We start from the raw sequence: 22,922 nt of genomic DNA on the forward strand, positions 1-22,922 counted from the left end.
GTGCCCTATATGGTGAAGGGCAAAGGGTCTATTTAGATTTCACAATAACACCCATCTCTGCACTGGGTCTAAATGAGTAAAAACTTGATGGATCATCCATGGCGTTATCAGCTGTGCATTCCATTAAGGCAGGGGGTTTAAACCAATTAGATCCAGTTCGGAGACTTCACGAAAATACAATATCTACTTCTACAATCCATTTCCGTAGCGTTCAAAACAAAGTCAAGTGATTAGGCCTTTGGCTTTAATATATTTAATTGCAAAATAAAATTATATACAGTACATTGTGTAAGGAAAGAGGCTATGCTTTGACTAAGACCCACACCCCTCTCACAGACAGTACAAAGTCCAGGACGTCTTATGTCCAGAGTAAGAGCAGAAATACAATACATAAGCATACATATTTCTTTGTTTCTGAAACTGAATGCAACTCAATGCTTTCAGTGTCATTCACGACAACAATAATAAAAAATGAGACAAACCGTTCTTACACCGTTTAAGTAGAGGAGAGATAGACATTCGTTTTTCCTTCTGTCTTCAGTCAGTGCTCACTGCTACACTGAGCCGGGGGGGGGGACTAAATGTTTGTCGTCTTTTGATCTAATGCTTGATTCAACTCTCAGGCATGCGTCGACTGGCTCATCATGGGCGACAGTGGGGGCCGTCATTGTCAAGAGGGAGAGAGAGAGAGAGGTTGAGGCGCTGGGCCCTTAATGCTGGGAAATAGACAATTCCTGGAAACAGATCTCATAGACTACATGTTGGGCGTAGGCTACCCACCCTTTGTGTCTAGTTCCTGACCCCAACACAGACTGATGCTTGGCCAACCCCCTTCATCATGGCCTTCCTACACCCACCCCGTACCACATACATTCTTAACCTTACACTCGGGGGCAAAGAGGGCTCTCCAATATACACAAAACACATTCAAGGAGAGGAAAGCTATCAGGTGAGAGGGTACATCCCGTTTTGTTCTGTAGTTACATACAGAAATAAACATGGAGATCCTATATGGATAACTACACTCTAAGAAAAAACCTTTTGGTTCTAGGCACAACTCTTTTGGGTTCCATGTAGAGCCCTCTGTGGAAAGGGTTCTACTTTGAACCCAAAGGGGTTCTATTAAAAGGATTCTACCTGGAACCAGAAAGGGTTCTTCAAAGGGTTCTATGTGGACAGCAGAAGAACCCTTTTTTGTTCTATTTAGCACCTTTTTTTCTGAGTGTACAGTAAATGGAGAGTGGGGATTCCTCAAACAGAAAGCCTTTGTCTTTGGTTATCAACTCTATTGGAATGTCCAGCAATGCGAGACTCACGTTTTCCCAGCCAGAGGGTAGGAATTCCACTATATAATATCAAAATATTGTAAAGAACGTAACCATTTTAGCATAGTCAGTGTTAGGGTTCACATCTGGCACAAGATGGAGATGGTCATGGAATGGATTGTCAAGAATGACATAAGTCCATGAACCCTACTATCTTAAATACTTTCCTAAGGTGTGTAGGAAGTCGAAACATTTACATGGCTGTCGCCACTTTTGGTTAGAGTAGCATCGAGGAATGAGGAGAAGATGAGTTTTCAAGAAGCAACCCTGAGGATGTTGACCTGACACTCTACACAACACTGATGGACCCTTTCTTGAACCCCTGTGTCCTTGGACGATGCTCATGTGGTACAACTCATTCTGTATCAGTGCATCCAAAAAGGTCATGTGTCAGGTGTTTGGGCTGTGAGATTGTTTTGGTAGGACTCCACAGAGCTAAGCCAATCATCAGTGGGTGGAAGATGCTAAGCAGTTCTCTGTAAAATAGTTGAGTCAATGGTCCCAGTCTTGAATCCACAGGGGATGGAGAGAGTGAGTCTGAACATGGAGGTGAGGCAGGGTGGATGAGGACGGATCCAGGACGTCCTATCAGGAGCTGCCATCTCCGTTCTTGGTCTTTAGCACCACCAGGACCACCATGATGGGGATGAGGCAGATGGGGGTCATCACCAGGGCAAACACGATGCTGGGCGGGGGGTCGCTCAGCCCCTCGTTGGGACAGTCCGGGAAGAACCTGGAGTGGATGTTTACAAACTCATTCTCCACCATCCTGTTGGGCCAGGGGATCAGCAGACACTCTGCTATCTCCTCCGTGCACATGGTGAAGGTGTTATACATCCTACAGGGAGGAATACGAGGGGTACTATTAGTACAAGAGAGGGCAACATTATGTGCTCTGAAAGACATTATTAAGAGTTTCATGGTATGGATTGATCATTAATGAGTGAGTTAACTCTGATTTCACTTGACTGTGTGTTGGGTTTCTCAAAACTACTGTTTGAACTAAGCATGTGATAATGCAAGACCAATGGCATGATAAGTTGGATCAGAAACAAATTAAACAGAACAATAAGTGGATTCAAATAAGCATTTAGGCCTACCTCTTCACATTGTTCCAGTTGCACCAGTCTGTGTTGTTTAATAACTCCATGCCACCTACAAAAGGACTGTAGCAGGTTTCCTTAAATAAGGTCGTGTAGCACTCCGTCCTTGTGTGAAAATACACACAAATTTCACAGTATTCTTCACAATTAACATACTTATTCCCACAACCTGTACAATAAGAGAGAGAATACTGTAAGTTAGAAAATCAGTTCTTTAAAATTATGCAATCGTCAAAAATGAATCCTTAAAATAAGGGATTAGAAGAATGTCTAGAAGATTCATGGTTACACATTATTACTAACAAGTCCCAGTCTGACCTTATGTTGATTTAACAGCAAGCAGAAACAGCAGTGTCACCTCTGATTTAACACTATTAAATAGCCTACATGTAGAGTCAGAAAGGTAATAATGGCCCACCTAATCCACGGGAGAATCCTCTATCTTCGAGGCTAACGCCTGAGAAGAGAAAAGGACAATACATTTGTAGACATTTGACTGATCAATGGTTGTAATCACAACAGAAATGTCTGTTAAAAACGGCCTCTCAAACAGACAGACTGAACAGCTGTGTCATTCAACATATTTTTTAAAAGAATGATCAAATCTTCTAGAAAAGTTTTTCAAATGACCAATGTAACATTTAAGATCCCAATCAAAACGAAGCATGCAATGAATGTTATCTTTACTGCCGCACATCGTGTCAGAAACTCATTCTGAATGTCCAGCAACGCGAGACGTGCGTTCGCTGCCGCCCGGGCCGAGCCCACACACTCACCAGAAAGAACAGAGAGGAGCACCGCAAAGAAAACAAGCGCTCCCTTCATGTCAGAGAACGTGAACATAGGAGAGTTTCCCCTACTGACTGACGACCATCTAGACTGAGCCTGAACTTCTAACACCGAGCCCTGCAAGGCATAACAGGAAACTAGATAGGGGTGGAAGCAGCTAGACACGGCATTACCCTCGGTTACCAGATGTCAGATCGGTGTTACCCGCGGTTAGGTTACCAGATGTTCCTCGGGGATCTGTCTGTCTGCCCTGCGCCTTGGCAGCAAGCTCTTACCCTCTCCAGTGCATTTCTTTAGGACTGTCTTGCCTTTTAAAGGGGTGGAGGCTCAAAAGACTGTCCTCTCTCTCTCTCTCTCTCAAATAAAAGGGAGCACACCCAAGTTGGGCTGGACTCACATCTGAAAACCCTTTACTCTTTAACTCTAGTTGGGCTTTTTAGTCTCCATTTCTCACAGTCAAAGGCCTGGCTGACTTGCAGCTTGTGATTTATTTGCCTTGAGGGCTGCCTCTGCCAAATCGGAAACATAAGTAAACATTTAGGGCCGGGGCGTTTAGGGTGGATGTAATCATGACTACGCACGGTGTGCTGTGCAGACGGCTGTGGATTCATATCTGGGTTAATGTGATTGTATCTGGAAGACGTTATTAGAGTCAGCCAGCTGTTTGCAAAGACCTACTCTCTATCTGCCCCACAGCCACAGGCAAGTAATGCAAATCTCCAACTCAATAGGACTTTCAGCGTTCACACAATAGGATAAGCCTGGGAATATGGGTGGACTCCTCCTGGATCTTTATTTAGTACATTGAGCCATGTGGAGCTGCATGACTGTTACCTCAGGAGACTACTGTCTCTGTTTCATACTGCTCTTCAAAGACAACGCATTAGACCACTTCTTCATCATCACTAAAACGATTATTCATACCTCAAGCTCCTTATCAAAAAGGACGTTTTTCAAAATAAGTCTTTGTCGATTACTGGTATGAAATAATAACATTTAAAGTGACTTTAAAAAGATTTAGAGGATGTATTCTCAGGACAATCTATGCTACACAATGTGGTTGGGCCCCTGAACACCATCTGTTCGCTGAGCAACGGTTTTGATTTAGTAATGACATCAGGAAATGTGTCTTTTCAGCAGAGGAGGAGCTCAGAGTTGGGTGAGTTGGAGGGGAGCGGAGAGAGAGAAAAGGGAAATCATAGGGTGAGGAACAGTGAAGGGGGACTAGCTGCTCCAAAGTTCCAGTTGTTTCACAACTCTAGAGTTCTTGTTTATAACACAGCCATCACATGGGGCGAATGGCTAACAAATACAGGAAGTGCAGACCAGGTGGGGGGGCTGCCTGTAACTAGGCTTCAGTTAACCTTTGACCCCAGACAATTACGGGCCTTATGTCAGCTGCTGCTAACCCCACAACGGTGGGGACCTCCCCACAGGTTTGTCTTGGCTTCACGGTATGCTAGAAGCCTAGGACTCTTGGCAGAGAGCTGCATCTCAGTTGTCTTTTTAATTTTTTTAAGAGGTTGGCCAGTTCTGTTCTGAACCCATGTGTTTACAGTGCTTGTCCAACAGAGTCCCCCATGGATTCAAATATAATTTCACATCAAAGCGTTGCGCGATAGAGATGACGAAGGACAAACCTCGATGGTAATGTTTGTTTCGAACGTTAATGGGGTGCTACACCATTACAAACATTTCCAACATAATCCATCTGTGATCATTATGTTGTGTAATACCAATATTGTGAAATAGGTGTTAAATTGTTGCCTAAAAAGTGTTCAATTAATCTGGTAACTTACCGTGGTGTTGGTAGTTTGCATATGTTGTTGAGTCATGCCGTGAAGTGAAACCTAGTTGATGAGAATAACATACTGTTTAATAGTATTGCTGTAAATGTATTCATCAGTACATTTACATTCTAGTCATTTAGCAGACACTCTTCTCCAGAGCGACTTACAGTAGTGAGTGCATACATTTGAATACTTTTTTGTACAGGTCCCCTGTTGAAATAAAACCAACAACCCTGGCGTTGCAAGAGCCATGCTCTACAAACTGAGCCACACGGGACCCCAATGGGACCCCCATCAAAGTGAAGACAGTCTAACAAAAAACATTTGTTGTTGTTCCCTTGGTCTTTAACACTAGTTGACATAGATGAGTTGTGTTAGTTGACGTAGAGACCACGAGAAGAGGACAACAGTTAGTTACCTGGTGTGGTAGCTTGTGGCGCCTCATAATGTCCTATCAGGCCAGCTGCTGTAGAGCTCAGTGCTACAGGGACAGACACAAAACAAGGACAATGTCACCAGGAGAGTTCTTGACAGAAAAGTGTGCACTCACATTCTCACACGTGCACAGTCAGCGAAATAAACAAAGACAAACACAAGCAATACAGAAATTAGCAGACAGATGTGTATTATTTTTTTTTACATATAGAAGACTGATGAACATATAGGAGAGACAGAAAGAGAGGAGTGGGAAAGAGAAACAAATGAAGAGAGAGAGCTGGTCAGTGGCAGGGAGTGTATCCTCCCTTTGTTCTCTGAATAAAGTCTGAAACAGTTCAGCCATTTCCTCAAACACAAACTTTTTCATTTAGTCTTTGAATACTTTTTGAAACGTTTTTTTTTTGTAGAGTGATCTGGTCTGGGAAATTGAGTCTAAAGCTGAGGTGTCCCTTATTAAACCGTTATTGTGACATTGTGTTCTGTGAAGACCGTGATTATCTCAATCACATATCTTGTGTATTTGTTGGTAAAAAAAAACAGATCATATAAATTAGAACAACAAATCTGCTTATAATCTTCAAGAAAGACACCAGATCCATAACATCATCATACCTATATTTAACCTCTGCTTCTTCAACATTGGAGCATGAAAATGTTTTTAACAAATCAAAATCACTTAGTTTAGGCAACTTAAAACAATAATCTAATATTAGATCTGCCAAGCTCTTACTACAATCCCTTACTTCACCGTGAGCTTCTAAGCATTCCACTTACTGTAAGAGGTGAAATCTAGGGCAATATTTTACATACTTTTTTTCTCAGTAGTTCAACATACTTCTCTCTACCTCTGGCCGTCTTTACATACATATAGTACTCTGTAAATCATCTACTTACCCCAGAGAAGAAGAGGCAGAAAGGAGAAAGAAGAAGAAGACATGGGAGACGGATTAGGGGCTTTCATTTCTGCCTGACACTGCTCTGTTCCTCTTCCCTGGTGGACCCAGATTACATATCTCAACCTTTCTGCAGGAAAGCTCTATAAAACAACAGGAAGCTCTCGTTTCCTAGGATGGGCGGCTTGGGCGGGTTCCCACAATGGGACAGACAGCCCCAGACAAGGGGAGAGCTACTGTAGCCCACTACCACTTACAATACAATCCATCCATCTCTCTCCTATTCTCTTTCTCTCCTTCTCACTCAACTGCTCTCTTTCTTTCTTTCTCTCGCTCTCTCCCTCTCCCTCACACTCCTTTTCCTAGTTTCTCTCTCTCTCTGTCTCTCTACTTCAATGCTTCCTCACACTCTATTAGACGTTCAGTTTGGAAGGAACAGACATCTGTACCAGTAGTCACTGAAGGTCTTCGTTTTGAAAATAGACTGCTGACTAGCTGATGATCCTGTAGACTTTCTCACTTGCTCAAATCCTGTGAGTAAACTGATTTTCAGACTAATATGTGTTCCAATACACTGTAAAACCATTTTTATTCTATATCTGTTGATTAAACTTAAAAATTCTCACAGCAACTAGCTGCAATACAATTTCCAGTTTGCTCAACATTTGGGCATATTATCGACGACGTTGAAATGTCGGTTGGAGCATAATTAGAGTGTGCGACTTTCTTTATTTTTACATATTAGCCAAACCAACATAAATTCTCAAGTTGAATTGTATGTTCACTCAACTTTCCATTTTAGGTTGAGGGAACATACAATTCAACTTGAGAATTAATTTAGGTTCAGCTACAATAATATGTCCAAATGTTGAGCAAACTAGAAATCACATTGCAGCTGAACTATTTAAGCTGAACCAGTGTAGCGAATTCAGGCATAGCACCGACCAGGACACAACCCTGGTCCAACAACTGTCAAACCAACACCTTAGCAGTTACACCAAGATATCCGAAGTTGGGTGAACTATAATATAGATGATTGTTAAACTATGGAAAAGGGTTTTGTTATTGACAGATGACAGTTATATTTCTTGTTTTGGTTGAGTAAAGTATGTTAATGATATAGAGTCCACTTTGACTCCTTTCCAGTTTCAGTCATGTTTCAATTAATGGGCCAGACAGAGCATTATTTTAAATCACCACTGACCAGATAAACAGGCAAAATATTTTCAATAATAGTTTGAGCAAATTGACAAACTTTTTTTTTGCTATATATGGTTTAAAGCATCATATTTCAGCCTCTGAAGTAAATGGTTTAGTTGTAAACTGGTCCCTCAAATTCATCTGACATTGACCTAAAATCCTTGGGTTAGAGTAGTATCATGTCAGCTCAACAATTTTACCAATTCCAAGTCCAGCCAGAATGGATATGTACGCTCCGGGGACATTTTTCTGAGTTGCATTCTTTACACAAATATCTTTCTTTGAAACACAAAAATACAACCTAATAGACTTCAGCTGTCAAAAATGTGTGGGTGTCTATTCATATAGACTGGATATACACAGAGTGTACAAAACATTAGGAACACCTGCTCTTTCCATAACATAGACTGACCAGGTGAATCCAGGTGAAAGCTATGATCCCTTATTGATGTCACTTATTAAATCCACTTCAATCAGTGTAGATGAACGGGGTATGAGTGGGGTATGGTGGTATGTGCCAGGTGCACTGGTTTGAGTATGTCAAGAACTGCAACGCTGCTGTTTTTTTTAATGCTCAATAGTTTCCTGTGTGCATCAAGAACGGTCCCCCAAAGAAGAACATCCAGCCAACTTCACACAACTGTGGGAAACATTGGAATCAACATGGGCCTGCATCCCTGTGGAACACTTTCAACAACTTGCAGAGTCCATGCCTCAACAAATTGAGGCTGTTGTGAGGGCAAAAGGGGGTGCAACTCATTATTAGGAAGGTGTTCCTAATATTTTGTACACTCAGTGTACCTTGCTTGAAGTGGAAAACTATAAACTTTTCAAAGGCTGAAATGGATAGCTTCATCATGCTCTTTGACAACACAAATTGTCAATATTTGTTTTTGATGCTATTCTGTTATGTCTCAAGGCTAGAGCTCCTTGTGAGAAACAGACGGAGCTGAATCAAGTTTGTAAGGAAACTTATATCAACTTCACTTTGTTTGTAGGGAAACGTTTATTAACTTAACATTAACAGTGAAGTGTACATAAGTCAAATATGTTTGGGGTTTTCTGTCACTGTCAGCACAAGGTGTGTGGGGGAGGTCCCAGCTGGTGATGAGAGGAGATATGTTTTCGTGTTTCTGTATTTACTATGTGAAGTAATGGCTGATGACAAATCTCTCCCCCCAGCAGTAGTTCTGTGGAATGTCTCACCCCCTGCTAGGCTGTCATTGGCATATCCACAGAGCTGCAGTAGTACATTGAGACACTTCTGGGCCCTCCAGTACACACAAAGAATGACGCATTCATGATGCATTCATCCACGTCACTGATGTACTGTCTGCCTCAGCTGGGACTGAGGTTGCTAGGACTCTGGGCCAAAATGACTTCCACATTTCAACACCGATCAATGATTTGTTTTTCTCTTTACAGCTGATTGAATAAACCTCCAACGTTTAAGGACTTGAGTACATTAGCTAAACTGAATCTGCACAGAGTCATCAAGGGGTAATACAACACATATCATCTGTACTATTGGTGCTATCATAGAATTTCCACCATAAACTCAGCTACACTTCCTCTCTCTCTAGCTGATCAGCTTCCACCAAACGATTCCACTGGGAGGCTCAAATCAATGTTCAATGGGCTACAAGACACAAGCATATTTTGAGGAATGTCGAAAAACGCTTAGCTCAGCACCTCAATCAGAGAATGATTTGAGATGATTAATAACCGTGTAGTGTAATTCGCCATCTGCACCGATAGGCCTCTGAACTGATCCATCTCCACTCGCACATCTGACCATATAAAACCCTCTTTCCAGGTGCCAAGAGTTACACACACCGTTTGCATAGAGCTCAATTAAGAACTTTCCGCTGATAAGGGCCTCGCTCTCAAGCATATCTTCTTGCTTTCTCATGTTGGCTATTGTTTCACAGTCTAGGATAAACTCCTCACGGCCCAGGTCAAGCACCAATGTGGATGTGCCAGGAAAGAGAGAGAGCGGGCAGAGAAAAACGCACCGTAAGAAGAGCACTGTAGGTGACACACTGAAACAGCCTTACTGTCTGCAGTGTCAGAGTTACAGATCAGGGGCTGTATGTATCAAGCATCTCAGAGTAGGAGTGCTGATCTAGGATCTAAAAGGCAAGTCAGCGCTCCTACTCTGAGATGCTTAATGGCCCCAGGAATACACCGCCAGTAACTATGAGTGAGAATCAGAACTAATTGTACACAAAAAAATGATTCCATTGTAGGTGGCCTGGACATACTGTGCTAAATGTGAATCCATGATCAATAAAGGATCAATTATGCCCGATGATAGACAGTAAAGACTGAGCATATGGTTTACGTCAAAAGACAGCAACTAGACGCGTTTTGAAGATTATTTCATTACTTAATCACTCTTTTATTCTGGTTTGCCTGGTGTTTGAAGATGATTTCATTACTTAATCACTCTTTTATTCTGGTTTGCCTGGTGTTTTGAAGATGATTTCATTACTTAATCACTATTTTATTCTGGTTGGGCCTGGTGTTTTGAAGTGGATTATGTTATCCTTTTTCCATCCTGTTGCTTGTCATTCGGCCCACCCCTGTTTTATCACTTACACTATCACCCAATGGCCTGATCATAAACTCGCCGTAGACTTGTCATTCTACACCCTGGAAGAAATGTAGGCCTAATGTAGTGATATTGGTACAACTAATATAATGGAGAACTTTAATAAAAGTAGCCCTACAGCGCCATCTTGTGTATGGGAAAAAAAAGAGCAGGGTTCACATTCACCAGCAGTTTTGTTAGTTTTCACTCCTACCTCCACAGTACTTAATTTATAAAGCATCATGATGTAATATGTATCTATTAACTGTTTCTATGGTATTTATGAACACTCTATAATAGATTATGCTTTGCATAGAGTCTTTTCTGTCTCTCCTCCAGACAGTTATTTGCCATTTAATATAAACAGACATAGTGTATCATAAAAAGCAGTACGTCTCTAATGGTAGGCCAGGCTACTGTTCAATGAGCACTGACTGTTGAACACAGCTAACATTGGCCTGGCCGGGCCGCTGGGTTGTCTGTGTTACTGGATCAGGCGATTTCTCCTTCCTCTGAGAATCACGTGACTATGAGTAGTGTGCCACAGCCCCAGCTCGCACTGCACACCCGCCCCCGGAGAGAAGGAAAACAACATGCGCTAGACTAGAGGCTGGAGGCTTCCTCTTCCATGAATGACTGAGGAACAATACTCATTGATAACATATGTTTACTCTTACCCCTGTATAAATGTGTATGACATGTATACATGAATTATGGAAAAATACAACAGTACCTTACCAATATACAGTATGAGAGCAAAGGTTATTGGTGATGAACGAATGATGTTACTATACCCTTCCCAAATACCATCACCTGACACTCATATTAAAATGCATTACATCCATATAGGTATAGGCATTTGTTCTATTGAACTTTAAAAATATATATATCTCATTATATGAACAAATAATAAACATATTAAACATCATCATTATGACTACCTATCAACTGTACCATTTTCATAAATTAGTATTATCCACTAGTTATTAGTAGCCTATTGTAGCTTAGTCGCCTATGTAATAGTTGACTAATAGTATTAGTATTCTGATAGTAGTAATAACGTTAGTAGTAGCCTTATAGCAGGCGTGTAGCCCTTGTGAGTTGAATTATTCATAAGCTACATGTGGGCTATCCAAATGTCCATATACTTTCAAGTCGCACGCTTTTTACCCCAGTCCAGCTACCAAGCACAGAGTGATCATAATAAAGACGTCACTCTCTAACTGAGCCAGTTAAGTGCGCAGCTTTTAACTGTACAACTTCAATTTCAGCATGCTTGCGGACGACATAGGAATCTTCGGATCCCATCGGCGTGTGAACCCAAATACACGGACCCTATTATTTACTCCGCGTCCGTAGCGAAGAAATCCGTATTTTATGGTGGATTTCAAACGGGGAGTTCAACGCTTTAGTGGCGAGCTCAAGTCGCTACAAATAAGAGGACACGAGGATCCTTAAAGGTATTTCTAACTGCGACACTGTATCAAAACTGAACATGTGTGCGCGCATCCCAGAGAAGCGCATTAGAAATATCACATTATAATGTTATTGGTTGGGCGTGAAAGCTGTCCATTGCGTAAAACGAACATAATTGAAATGGATAGGCGATGCATCAACGTCTGTGACTTCTGTTATCGACTGTTGGTGTAGGATTCTAAGGAAGGCTAATGCCTGGTACGGTTGATACGACTCATTTGCCCTGAAAACGAAAAGCCTTTACGCAGCGCGACATTTATTTTGCTTCTCACCAATCCCACAACATTTTTGTGGGATTGGGTTATAGAATTCTGCAGAAGAGGTTATGAAATCCTAGAAAAGTGTACTACGCACTTAGCTGCTCTGTTTTCATATTGGTTTTCAGAAGAGAAACGCCCACTTTTACTAATGTTGTATGTGTAGGGGAGAACGTGTTTTTCAGACTGCCATTTGGTCTAGGTATATGACAAGTTTGACGTGCTTGAGGTTTCACTTTATTATAGGCCCGTTATTTTATGATTCCGTTGTTCTAGTCCCACATGATAAGATTACGAATGGCACATTATAGCGCTGACCAGGATGCACTGGAAGGTGGTTTTTTAAGCCTTTTTTAATGCAGTCCTTGGTGCTTTTGCTAACAGAAGGGGGCGGTGGTTCGCTCACGCACAAGCATGCAGAAGTTTGAGTCATGCGTTTCGTTTGACTGTGTGAGTCTGTGTCTGTGTGTGTGTGTGTGTGTGTGTGTGTGTGTGTGTGTGTGTGTGTGTGGGGGGCTGAATCACTTCTCTTACGGGAAGCTCTTGGAAATGTACTTTTCCAATTTCCATTGATGTTATCACATCCCAGATCCAAGTAAAACGTGTTTTTGGAGTTAGGCACAACCAATTCACACACCACACTCACACCAACAGCGATATCCTCCTTTAATACTACTTCTAACAACACAAAAACTGACCCTGAAGAATTGGTGAAATAGAAAAGTGTTCTTTAGCATGATTGAACAGGGCACTTCCATGTGATTTGTATTTGTGTCAGTAACTCCATTCATTTATATCATTGTGCAGGACCATGGAGGAGGCCCCTGTCTCAGACCCAGTCCTGGCCCTGATCCCAACCCCAACACCTTGTCCTGCCTCCAACATACCCTCCCGTAGCCTGTTGGAGTGGAGGAAGAGGGTGAAGTCTGAGTACATGCGACTCCGTCAGCTGAAACGCTTTAAAAATGCAGAGGAGGTCAAGGTAAGGATAATGAGAGAGAGAGAGATTGTGTGTATAGGTATTACAAACTCTTCTTACATTTCCTGTCTTTTCCAGGCCTTGTTCATGTCCAACCGGCAGAAGATAGAGGAACGTACCAACCTTCTGAACGAGGAGTGGTCCAAGCTGAGGATCCAGTCAGTTCCCCTGTCTACCCCAGGTGGAGCGATACCCGGCAAAAAGGTGAGTGAGACAAAAGGATAGAGAGACGTACAGTAGGAGGCGATGCATCACATTTTCTAGCCTATCCAGACAAAACAACGATTTCCTGTGCCAGTGAACCTCGTAGCTGCGCTTGCAATAGCTCTTATGAAACGGGAGAGTCTAGCAGATGCAACAATAGCAGTTTCATCTCGCATTGATGTTCTCAGATGGATTTATAGCTCTCAACAGGAATAAATCCAAAATCATTTCTGAGAATTGAAACCAGACCACTTTCTCTTAGTCACAGATGGACAGAATCACTTAGTGCTTAAATATGAGGTTGTAACGAGTCTGCACCAAATACATAAATACATGTCATTTTGTCTTTGAAACATTTAATTGAAATACTTTAGAATTCCTTTCATTCCTATGGAGGACTGCTCCTACTGCGGAGTGCCAATATGGCCGACCGGTGGCTTCGAAGCCTCTCATTGCACCAGCAATCCAGGAGTTGTAGACATTGTTGGTCTGCACACATTTGAATGGTGTCTCTGGATTGCCCAGAGAATGTTTGTATGATCACGTTTATTTTACAGTTATAAGAAAGGTGAAATCTTCCAGTAAGTCGTCATTTCGAGCCCTATTGTGCCACTTTTGTTGAATAAGACAAAAATAATATCAGATTTTCCATAATGTTTGTGCAATGTACTTGAGTTTGTACACCTTTATAAGGTTAGTAAACCTTTATAAGGTTAGTTCTAGACCTTTCAACATTTTTGCAGCACTACCAGTTATTATTTATGGCCATCTCATGAAGAAGATTTACTTTTGTGTATGTGTATTTAAGGGGAAATCTACATTTTGGCCATTAACTAGCCCTTTAAAGCCCATTCTGACTCCTGCCTCATTAACCAGGCCAGGGTCTGCTCTCCCATCAGGCCGACAGAGGACTGTGATGTTTCATCCCTTTTCAGGGAGATGCTGAGCTGCCAAAAAGGGTTCATGAGGCGGCCTTACTGAGGTCAATAACTAAACTCTCTCAGAACCTATGATGAAAACAGCCTGGAGGCAGACAGAGCAGCATCTTGTGTTCCTGAAATTCTCACTATGCTCTCCTCTATTGTCTTGGTATTTGTTTCCTAGTTCATTTCAGAGTAGTGTCAGTGGATATAGCATTGTCTTTATCCATTTGGGTAATAGTAGCCTACCTGTTGGTTATAATCCAGTGTTGGTCTGTCCTCATACTCCCCCATCTGTCTCTGGTCCAATCACAGTTGTGCATGGTGGAGTTTGGCTTCCCAGTGTTTAAAGCTCAGGCGGTTGCCATGCGGCCCCTGACGACCGTGGCAGGAATCCCCTTCATGTACTCCTGGTCCCCTCTGCAGCAGAACTTCATGGTATGGGGATTTCCCGACAACACACACACATTCAGTATACACTACCGGTCAAAAGTTTTAGAGCATCTACTCATTCAAGGGTTTTTCTTTATTTTTACTATTTTCTACATTGTAGAATAATAGTGAAGGCATCAAAACAATGAAATAACACATATGGAATCATATTGTAACCAAAAAAGTGTTAAACAAATCAAAATATATTTTATATTTGAGATTCTTCAAATACCCACCCTTTGCCTTGATGACAGCTTTGCACACTCTTGGCATTCTCTCAACCAGCTTCATGAGGTAGTCACCTGGAATGCTTTTTTAATTAACAGGCGTGCCTTCTTAAAAGTTATTTTTTTGAATTTCTTTCCTTAATGTGTTTGAGCCAATCAGTTGTGTTGTGACAAGGTAGGGGTGGTATACAGAAGATAGCCCTATTTGGTAAAAGACCAAGTCCATATTATGGCAAGAACAGCTCAAATAAGCAAAGAGAAACGACAATCCATCATTACTTTAAGACATGAAGGTCAGTCAATACGGAACATTTTCAAGAACTTTGAACGATCCTTCAAGTGCAGTCGCAAAAACCATCAAGCGCTATGATGAAACTGGCTCTCATGAGGACCGCCACAGGAAAGGAAGACCCAAAGTTATCTCTGCTGCAGAGGATACGTTCATTAGAGTTACCAGCCTCAGAAATTTCTGGCCAAATAAAATTATTCACGGAGTTCGAGCAACAGGCACATCTCAACATCAACTGTTCAGAGGAGACTGAGTGAATCAGGCCTTCATGGTCAAATTTCTGCAAAGAAACCACTACTAAAGGACACCAATAAGAAAAAGAGACTTGCTTGGGCCAAGAAAGAGGAACAATGGACATTAGACCAGTGGAAATTTTGTCCTTTGGTCTAGAGTCCAAATTGAAGATTTTTGGTTCCAACCGCCATGTTAAAGGTGTCTTTGTGAGACGCGATGTGGGTGAACGAATGATTTCCGCAAGTGTATTTCCCACCGTAAAGCATTGAGGAGGAGGTGTTTTGGTGTGGGGGGTGCTTTGCTGCCGACCCGTGTGATTTATCTAGAATTCAAGGCACGTATAACCAGCATGTCTACCACAGCATTCTGTAGTGTTATGCCATCCCATCTGGTTTGGGCTTAGTGGGACTATCATTTGTTTTTCAACTGGACAATGACCCAACACACCTCCAGGCTGTGTAAGGGCTATTTTACCAAGAAGGAGAGTGATGGAGTGCTGCATGAGATGACCTGGCCTCCACAATCACCCGACCTCAACCCAATTGAGATGGTTCGGGATGAGTCGGACCGCAGAGTGAAGGAAAAGCAGCCAACAAGTGCTCAGCATATGTGGGAACTTCTTCAAGACTGTTGGAAAAGCTTTCCAGTTTAAGCTGTTTGCGCGAATGCCAAGAGTTTGCAAAGCTGTCATCAAGGCAAAGGGTGGCTATTTGAAGAATATAAAATATATTTTGATTTGTTTAACACTTTTGTTGGATACTATATTATTCCATATGTGTTATTTCATAGTTTTGATGCCTTCACTATTATTCTACAATGTAGAAAATAGTACAAATACAGAACAACCTGCATCACATCCAGCCGTGATTTGGAGTCCCATAGGGTGGCGCACGATTGGCCCAGCGTTGTCCGGGTTTGGCCGGGGTAGGCCGCCATTGTAAATAAGAATTTGTTCTTAACTGACTTGCCTAGTTAAATAAAATAAAAAAAATAAAAAATGGTTTCCTAGGTGGAGGATGAGACGTTCCTCCATAACATCCCCTACATGGGAGACGAGGTGTTGGAGCAGGACGAGGCCTTCCTGGAGGAGCTCATCGACAACTATGACGGTGTCCATGGAGACAGAGGTGACCTGCCTACCTACCTAGACTAGGGATATCATCCTTTCTGTCCTGTTTCGATTACGCACACTGTCAGTCTGATCTATCACAGAGTTATATTATTGGAGACGTGGGGGTTAGGCGGGCTCCGGGAGGTCATCGGTACAGTACGTGCGTTGCTGTGTGCTGCTGGGGAAATCTTAATTGTTTAGGGGATATGTGCTGACGTATATTGCATGATGTCATCAGTGGGTGCTGACATTTTTGACTGTGTGGTTTGTCTCCCAGAGGGAGGGTTCATCAACGACGAGATCTTTAAAGAGTTGGTGGAGGCCTTGAGCCAGTACTCAGACCAGGAGGAGGAAGAGGAGGAGGCGAAGGAGAAAGGGGGGAAAGAGGAGGAAGAGAAAGGGGTGAGGAAGAGCGCTGGGGAAGGGACTGAAGAGGCCAAGGTGGGGCCCACAGCCTTCTTCAGGAGGAAGAGGAGGAGTGTCATAGAGGGTGAGTGTCCTCCAGAGTCTTTTGACTGAAAGATGTAACCACATCTAACACAGTTGTTCATGTCTCCTAGATGTGATTGGATGCTTATCTAACAAAAGGCAATACGTGCTGTTTTCAATATGAGAGTCACTGGTTTTACTATGCTGGACTATCTTATTTGTATTTGCTATAGACTTGTCCTCTTACTCTTATCAGTGGCATGAGAGAAGAGACACTCAGTGACACTCAGTGTCAGAACACATCAGTATGACAAACACTCATTGGTACTCTCTCAATACACAGAGCACGTGGACAAACAGTCCTTCTCAGTAGGCTTGGGACTTTGCTATCGTTCCAATATGATTGCTTACATGGCAAAAAGTGCAAATACAATTACATCTCAATGGGAAATTGGAACTAGAAAAGGGGTGGTTGAGTTGCTAATTATCTGCTCTTTGCTTTTCTTCTCACTACCTTCCTTAGTGAGGGATTTGGCTGCCAAAAAGAAGATCCCGCATGATAAGATATTCACGGCCATCGCCTCGATGTTCCCCTACAAGGGTACGACGGAGGAGCTGAAGGAAAAGTAAGAAAAGTGCCCAACAACTGTGCTGTGCTTAGCCGAGCGTTGCTTAGTGTTCACCATGGAGATGGGAGCTCTCAGGGAGATGCTAATAATGCTCTCTGCCCTCTCTCCTCACACTCAAAGGAAAGTTGTTGCATCCCCGTCTGAAAGGCCTTTTTCTTATAAAATGCCGCAAACTAAACACTCTCATCCAAATCCACCTGCAAATGAGCATAGGCCAGGGGTCGGCAACAGGGCCCCCCAAAGTTTTTAGTAAAACAAAGAATGATGTTTTGTTTTTCGTAAAAAAGAGAAGGACTGTAAAATCACCAGGAATTCAGCAAAATATTTGCTTCATTTAGGAAATTTGTTCCCAAGTATTTCCACAAAAAATATTTTTGACTTGATCATGTCTCAATGTAATCAAGGTATGAAATTATTGTTATTTCCTAATGCAATTTTGTTTTGGGCTTAGTTGTGGTCTATTTGCAACATACAAATTATTATAATTATGTTCCGGCCCCCCAACCATCCGCTCTGACAAAAATTGTCCAGCGGCTGAATCTAGTTGCCTACTCCTGGCATAGGCCTACTTGAGTCAGAATACAGCTACTTACTGTAGTTTCCCACTTCTACTGTATATCATGCCATGTACCATGCTCATACAAAATACTATCCTAATACAAAGTTATGTTATGCATGGTAAGGCTATGTTTTGTTTTATCCCCTTCTTCCCCAAATGACACCTCCCTAGGTACAAGGACCTCCTGGAGCCCCCCAGCCCGGTAAAGCTGCCCCCCCTCTGCACCCCTAACATAGACGGGCCGTTCGCCAAGTCTGTCCAGCGGGAGCAGTCCCTACACTCCTTCCATACGCTGTTCTGCAGGCGCTGCTTCAAATACGACTGCTTCCTCCACCGTAATGTGTCCTATGGGTTTACTCTTTTCTCTCACTTTCTGTATCTCTCTCTAACTCTCTCTCTCTCTCTCTCTCTCTCTCTCTCTCTAACTCTCTCTCTCTCTCTCTCTCTCTCTCTCTAACTCTCTCTCTCTAGCTCTCTCTCTTTAGCTCTCTCTCTCTTTAACTCTCTCTCTTTAGCTCTCTCTCTCTTTAGCTCTCTCTCTCTCTCTAACTCTCTCTCTTTAACTCTCTCTCTCTCTAACTCTCTCTCTCTAACTCTCTCTCTCTTTAACTCTCTCTCTCTCTAACTCTCTCTCTCTAACTCTCTCTCTCTCTCTAACTCTCTCTAACTCTCTAACTCTCTCTCTCTAACTCTCTCTCTCTAACTCTCTCTCTCTCTCTCTCTCTCTCTCTCTCTCTCTCTCTCTCTCTCTCTCTCTCTCTCTCTCTCTCTCTCTAACTCTCTCTCTCTCTAACTCTCTCTCTCTCTCTCTCTCTCTCTCTCTCTCTCTCTCTAACTCTCTCTCTCTCTCTCTCTCTCTCTCTCTCTAACTCTCTCTCTCTAACTCTCTCTCTCTAACTCTCTCTCTCTCTCTCTCTCTCTCTCTCTCTCTCTAACTCTCTCTCTCTAACTCTCTCTCTCTCTCTCTCTAACTCTCTCTCTCTCTCTCTAACTCTCTCTCTCTCTAACTCTCCTCTCTCTCTCTCTAACTCTCTCTCTCTCTCTCTCTCTCTCTAACTCTCTCTCTCTAACTCTCTCTCTCTCTCTCTCTAACTCTCTCTCTCTCTCTCTAACTCTCTCTCTCTCTAACTCTCCTCTCTCTCTCTCTAACTCTCTCTCCTCTCTCTCTAACTCTCTCTCTCTCTCTCTCTAACTCTCCTCTCTCTCTCTCTCTAACTCTCTAACTCTCTCTCTCTAACTCTCTCTCTCTCTCTAACTCTCTCTCTCTCTCTCTAACTCTCTCTCTAACTCTCTCTCTCTCTAACTCTCTCTCTCTCTAACTCTCTCTCTAACTCTCTCTCTCTCTAACTCTCTCTCTCTCTAACTCTCTCTCTCTCTAACTCTCTCTCTCTCTAACTCTCTCTCTCTCTAACTCTCTCTCTCTCTAACTCTCTCTCTCTCTAACTCTCTCTCTCTCTCTCTCTCTAACTCTCTCTAACTCTCTCTCTCTCTCTCTCTCTCTCTAACTCTCTCTCTCTCTCTCTCTCTCTCTCTCTCTAACTCTCTCTCTCTAACTCTCTCTCTCTCTCTCTCTCTCTCTCTCTAACTCTCTCTCTCTAACTCTCTCTCTCTCTCTCTCTAACTCTCTCTCTCTCTCTCTAACTCTCTCTCTCTCTAACTCTCCTCTCTCTCTAACTCTCCTCTCTCTCTCTCTAACTCTCTCTCTCTCTCTCTCTAACTCTCTCTCTCTCTCTCTCTCTCTCTCTCTAACTCTCTCTCTCTCTAACTCTCCTCTCTCTCTCTCTAACTCTCTCTCCTCTCTCTAACTCTCTCTCTCTCTCTCTCGCTAACTCTCCTCTCTCTCTCTCTCTAACTCTCTAACTCTCTCTCTCTAACTCTCTAACTCTCTCTCTCTAACTCTCTCTCTCTCTCTCTCTAACTCTCTCTCTCTCTCTAACTCTCTCTCTCTCTCTCTAACTCTCTCTCTCTCTAACTCTCCTCTCTCTCTCTCTAACTCTCTCTCCTCTCTCTCTAACTCTCTCTCTCTAACTCTCTCTCTCTCTCTAACTCTCTCTCTCTAACTCTCTCTCTCTAACTCTCTCTCCTCTCTCTCTAACTCTCTCTCTCTCTCTAACTCTCTCTCTCTAACTCTCTCTCTCTAACTCTCTCTCTCTAACTCTCCTCTCTCTCTCTCTAACTCTCCTCTCTCTCTCTCTAACTCTCTCTCTCTCTCTCTAACTCTCTCTCTCTCTCTCTCGCTAACTCTCTCTCTCTCTCTCTCTAACTCTCCTCTCTCTCTCTCTAACTCTCTCTCCTCTCTCTCTAACTCTCTCTCTCTCTCTCTCGCTAACTCTCCTCTCTCTCTCTCTAACTCTCCTCTCTCTCTCTCTAACTCTCTCTCCTCTCTCTCTCTCTAACTCTCTCTCTCTAACTCTCTCTCTCTAACTCTCTCTCTCTCTAACTCTCCTCTCTCTCTAACTCTCTCTCTCTCTCTCTCTCTCTCTCTCTCTCTCTCTCTCTCGCTAACTCTCCTCTCTCTCTCTCTCTCTAACTCTCTCTCCTCTCTCTCTCTCTAACTCTCTAACTCTCAATTCAATTCAATTCAAGGGCTTTATTGGCATGGGAAACATGTGTTAACATTGCCAAAGCAAGTGAGGTAGACAACATACAAAGTGAATATATAAAGTGAAAAACAACAAAAATTAACAGTAAACATTACACATACAGAAGTTTCAAAACAGTAAAGACATTACAAATGTCATATTATATATATATACAGTGTTTTAACAATGTACAAATGGTTAAAGGACACATGATAAAATAAATAAGCATAATTATGGGTGTATTTACAATGGTGTGTGTTCTTCACTGGTTGCCCTTTTCTCGTGGCAACAGGTCACAAATCTTGCTGCTGTGATGGCACACTGTGGAATTTCACCCAGTAGATATGGGAGTTTTTCAAAATTGGATTTGTTTTCGAATTCTTTGTGGATCTGTGTAATCTGAGGGAAATATGTCTCTCTAATATGGTCATACATTGGGCAGGAGGTTAGGAAGTGCAGCTCAGTTTCCACCTCATTTTGTGGGCAGTGAGCACATAGCCTGTCTTCTCTTGAGAGCCATGTCTGCCTACGGCGGCCTTTCTCAATAGCAAGGCTATGCTCACTGAGTCTGTACATAGTCAAGGCTTTCCTTAATTTTGGGTCAGTCACAGTGGTCAGGTATTCTGCCGCTGTGTACTCTCTGTGTAGGGCCAAATAGCATTCTAGTTTGCTCTGTTTTTTGTTAATTCTTTCCAATGTGTTAAGTAGTTATCTTTTTGTTTTCTCATGATTTGGTTGGGTCTAATTGTGCTGCTGTCCTGGGGCTCTGTAGTGTGTGTTTGTGTTTGTGAACAGAGCCCCAGGACCAGCTTGCTTAGGGGACTCTTCTCCAGGTTCATCTCTCTGTAGGTGATGGCTTTGTTATGGAAGGTTTGTGAATCGCTTCCTTTTAGGTGGTTGTAGAATTTAACAGCTCTTTTCTGGATTTTGATAATTAGTGGGCATCGGCCTAATTCTGCTCTGCATGCATTATTTGGTGTTCTACGTTGTACACGGAGGATATTTTTGCAGAATTCTGCGTGCAGAGTCTCAATTTGGTGTTTGTCCCATTTTGTGAAGTCTTGGTTGGTGAGCGGACCCCAGACCTCACAACCATAAAGGGCAATGGGCTCTATGACTGATTCAATTATTTTTAGCCAAATCCTAATTGGTATGTTGAAATTTATGTTTCTTTTGATGGCATAGAATGCCCTTCTTGCCTTGTCTCTCAGATCGTTCACAGCTTTGTGGAAGTTACCTGTGGTGCTGATGTTTGGGCCAAGGTATGTATAGATTTTTGTGTGCTCTAGGGCAACAGTGTCTAGATGGAATTTGTATTTGTGGTCCTGGTGACTGGACCTTTTTTGGAACACCATTATTTTGGTCTTACTGAGATTTACTGTCAGGGCCCAGGTCTGACAGAATCTGTGCATAAGATCTAGGTGCTGCTGTAGGCCCTCCTTGGTTGGTGACAGAAGCGAGAGAGTTAGACAGTCTCTCTCTCTAACTCTCTCTCTAACTCTCTCTCTCTAACTCTCTCTCACTCTCTAACTCATTCTCTCTCTCTCTCTCTCTCTCTCTCTCTCTCTCTCTCTCTAACTCTCTCTCTCTCTCTCTAACTCTCTCTCTAACTCTCTCTCTAACTCTCTCTCTCTCTCTAACTCTCTCTCTAACTCTCTCTCTAACTCTCTCTCTAACTCTCTCTCTAACTCTCTCTCTAACTCTCTCTCTAACTCTCTCTAACTCTCTCTCTCTAACTCTCTCTCTCTAACTCACTCTCTCTAACTCTCTCTCTCTAACTCACTCTCTCTAACTCTCTCTCTTTCTCTCTCTCTCTCTTTAGCTCTCTCTCTCTCTCTCTAACTCTCTCTCTCCTCTCTCTAACTCTCTCTCTTTAGCTCTCTAACTCTCTCTCTAACTCTCTCTTTAGCTCTCTCTCTCTCTCTCTCTAGCTCTCTCTCTCTAACTCTCTCTCTCTAGCTCTCTCTCTCTAACTCTCTCTCTCTTTAACTCTCTCTCTCTAGCTCTCTCTCTTTAGCTCTCTCTCTCTTTAACTCTCTCTCTCTCTCTCTCTCTCTCTCTCTCTCTCTCTCTCTAACTCTCTCTCTTTAACTCTCTCTCTCCTCTCTCTAACTCTCTCTCTCTCTCTCTAACTCTCTCTCTAACTCTCTCTCTCTCTCTCTCTCTAACTCTCTCTCTCTCTCTCTCTCTAACTCTCTCTCTCTCTAACTCTCTCTCTCTCTCTCTCTCTCTCTCTCTCTCTCTCTCTCTCTCTCTCTCTCTCTAACTCTCTCTCTCTCTCTCTCTAACTCTCTCTCTCTCTCTCTAACTCTCTCTCTCTCTCTCTCTCTCTCTCTCTCTCTAACTCTCTCTCTCCTCTCTCTAACTCTCTCTCTCTCTCTCTAACTCTCTCTAACTCTCTCTCTCTCTCTCTCTCTAACTCTCTCTCTCTCTCTCTCTCTAACTCTCTCTCTCTCTCTCTCT

General features: G+C 42.7%; 2 protein-coding genes across 4 annotated transcripts in view; one reads left to right on the plus strand and one right to left on the minus strand.

The window, feature by feature from the left end:
* Positions 1 to 237: 237 nt before the first annotated feature.
* LOC112258675 (receptor activity-modifying protein 1) lies at positions 238 to 6,593 on the minus strand. Of its 2 annotated transcripts, XM_024433202.2 has the most exons (6): positions 6,340 to 6,593; positions 5,426 to 5,488; positions 5,017 to 5,067; positions 2,847 to 2,885; positions 2,426 to 2,597; positions 238 to 2,163 (listed from the first exon to the last, which is right to left on the minus strand). In XM_024433202.2, the coding sequence occupies exons 1-6, from the start codon at positions 6,404 to 6,406 to the stop codon at positions 1,914 to 1,916; spliced, it is 642 nt and encodes a 213-aa protein (XP_024288970.1). In that variant the 5' UTR covers positions 6,407 to 6,593; the 3' UTR covers positions 238 to 1,913. The 2 variants fall into 2 exon arrangements, with proteins under 2 accessions (XP_024288970.1, XP_024288971.1); XM_024433203.2 differs by lacking the exons at positions 5,017 to 5,067; positions 5,426 to 5,488; positions 6,340 to 6,593 and adding an exon at positions 3,205 to 3,384.
* A 4,717-nt stretch (positions 6,594 to 11,310) lies between these two features.
* ezh1 (enhancer of zeste 1 polycomb repressive complex 2 subunit) overlaps positions 11,311 to 22,922 on the plus strand; it is a 28,397-nt gene continuing 16,785 nt past the window's right edge. For both annotated transcript variants that reach the window (XM_024433205.2, XM_024433204.2), the window contains exons 1-8: positions 11,311 to 11,591; positions 12,672 to 12,846; positions 12,922 to 13,047; positions 14,283 to 14,405; positions 16,159 to 16,276; positions 16,538 to 16,750; positions 17,213 to 17,315; positions 18,049 to 18,212. In XM_024433205.2, the coding sequence (XP_024288973.2) occupies positions 12,676 to 12,846; positions 12,922 to 13,047; positions 14,283 to 14,405; positions 16,159 to 16,276; positions 16,538 to 16,750; positions 17,213 to 17,315; positions 18,049 to 18,212 (1,018 nt within the window). In that variant the 5' untranslated portion in view covers positions 11,311 to 11,591; positions 12,672 to 12,675. The remainder of the gene's footprint in view (positions 11,592 to 12,671; positions 12,847 to 12,921; positions 13,048 to 14,282; positions 14,406 to 16,158; positions 16,277 to 16,537; positions 16,751 to 17,212; positions 17,316 to 18,048; positions 18,213 to 22,922) is intronic.

The sequence above is a fragment of the Oncorhynchus tshawytscha genome, linkage group LG09 (assembly GCF_018296145.1).
Source record: "Oncorhynchus tshawytscha isolate Ot180627B linkage group LG09, Otsh_v2.0, whole genome shotgun sequence".
In the NCBI taxonomy this organism is placed as follows: domain Eukaryota; kingdom Metazoa; phylum Chordata; class Actinopteri; order Salmoniformes; family Salmonidae; genus Oncorhynchus; species Oncorhynchus tshawytscha.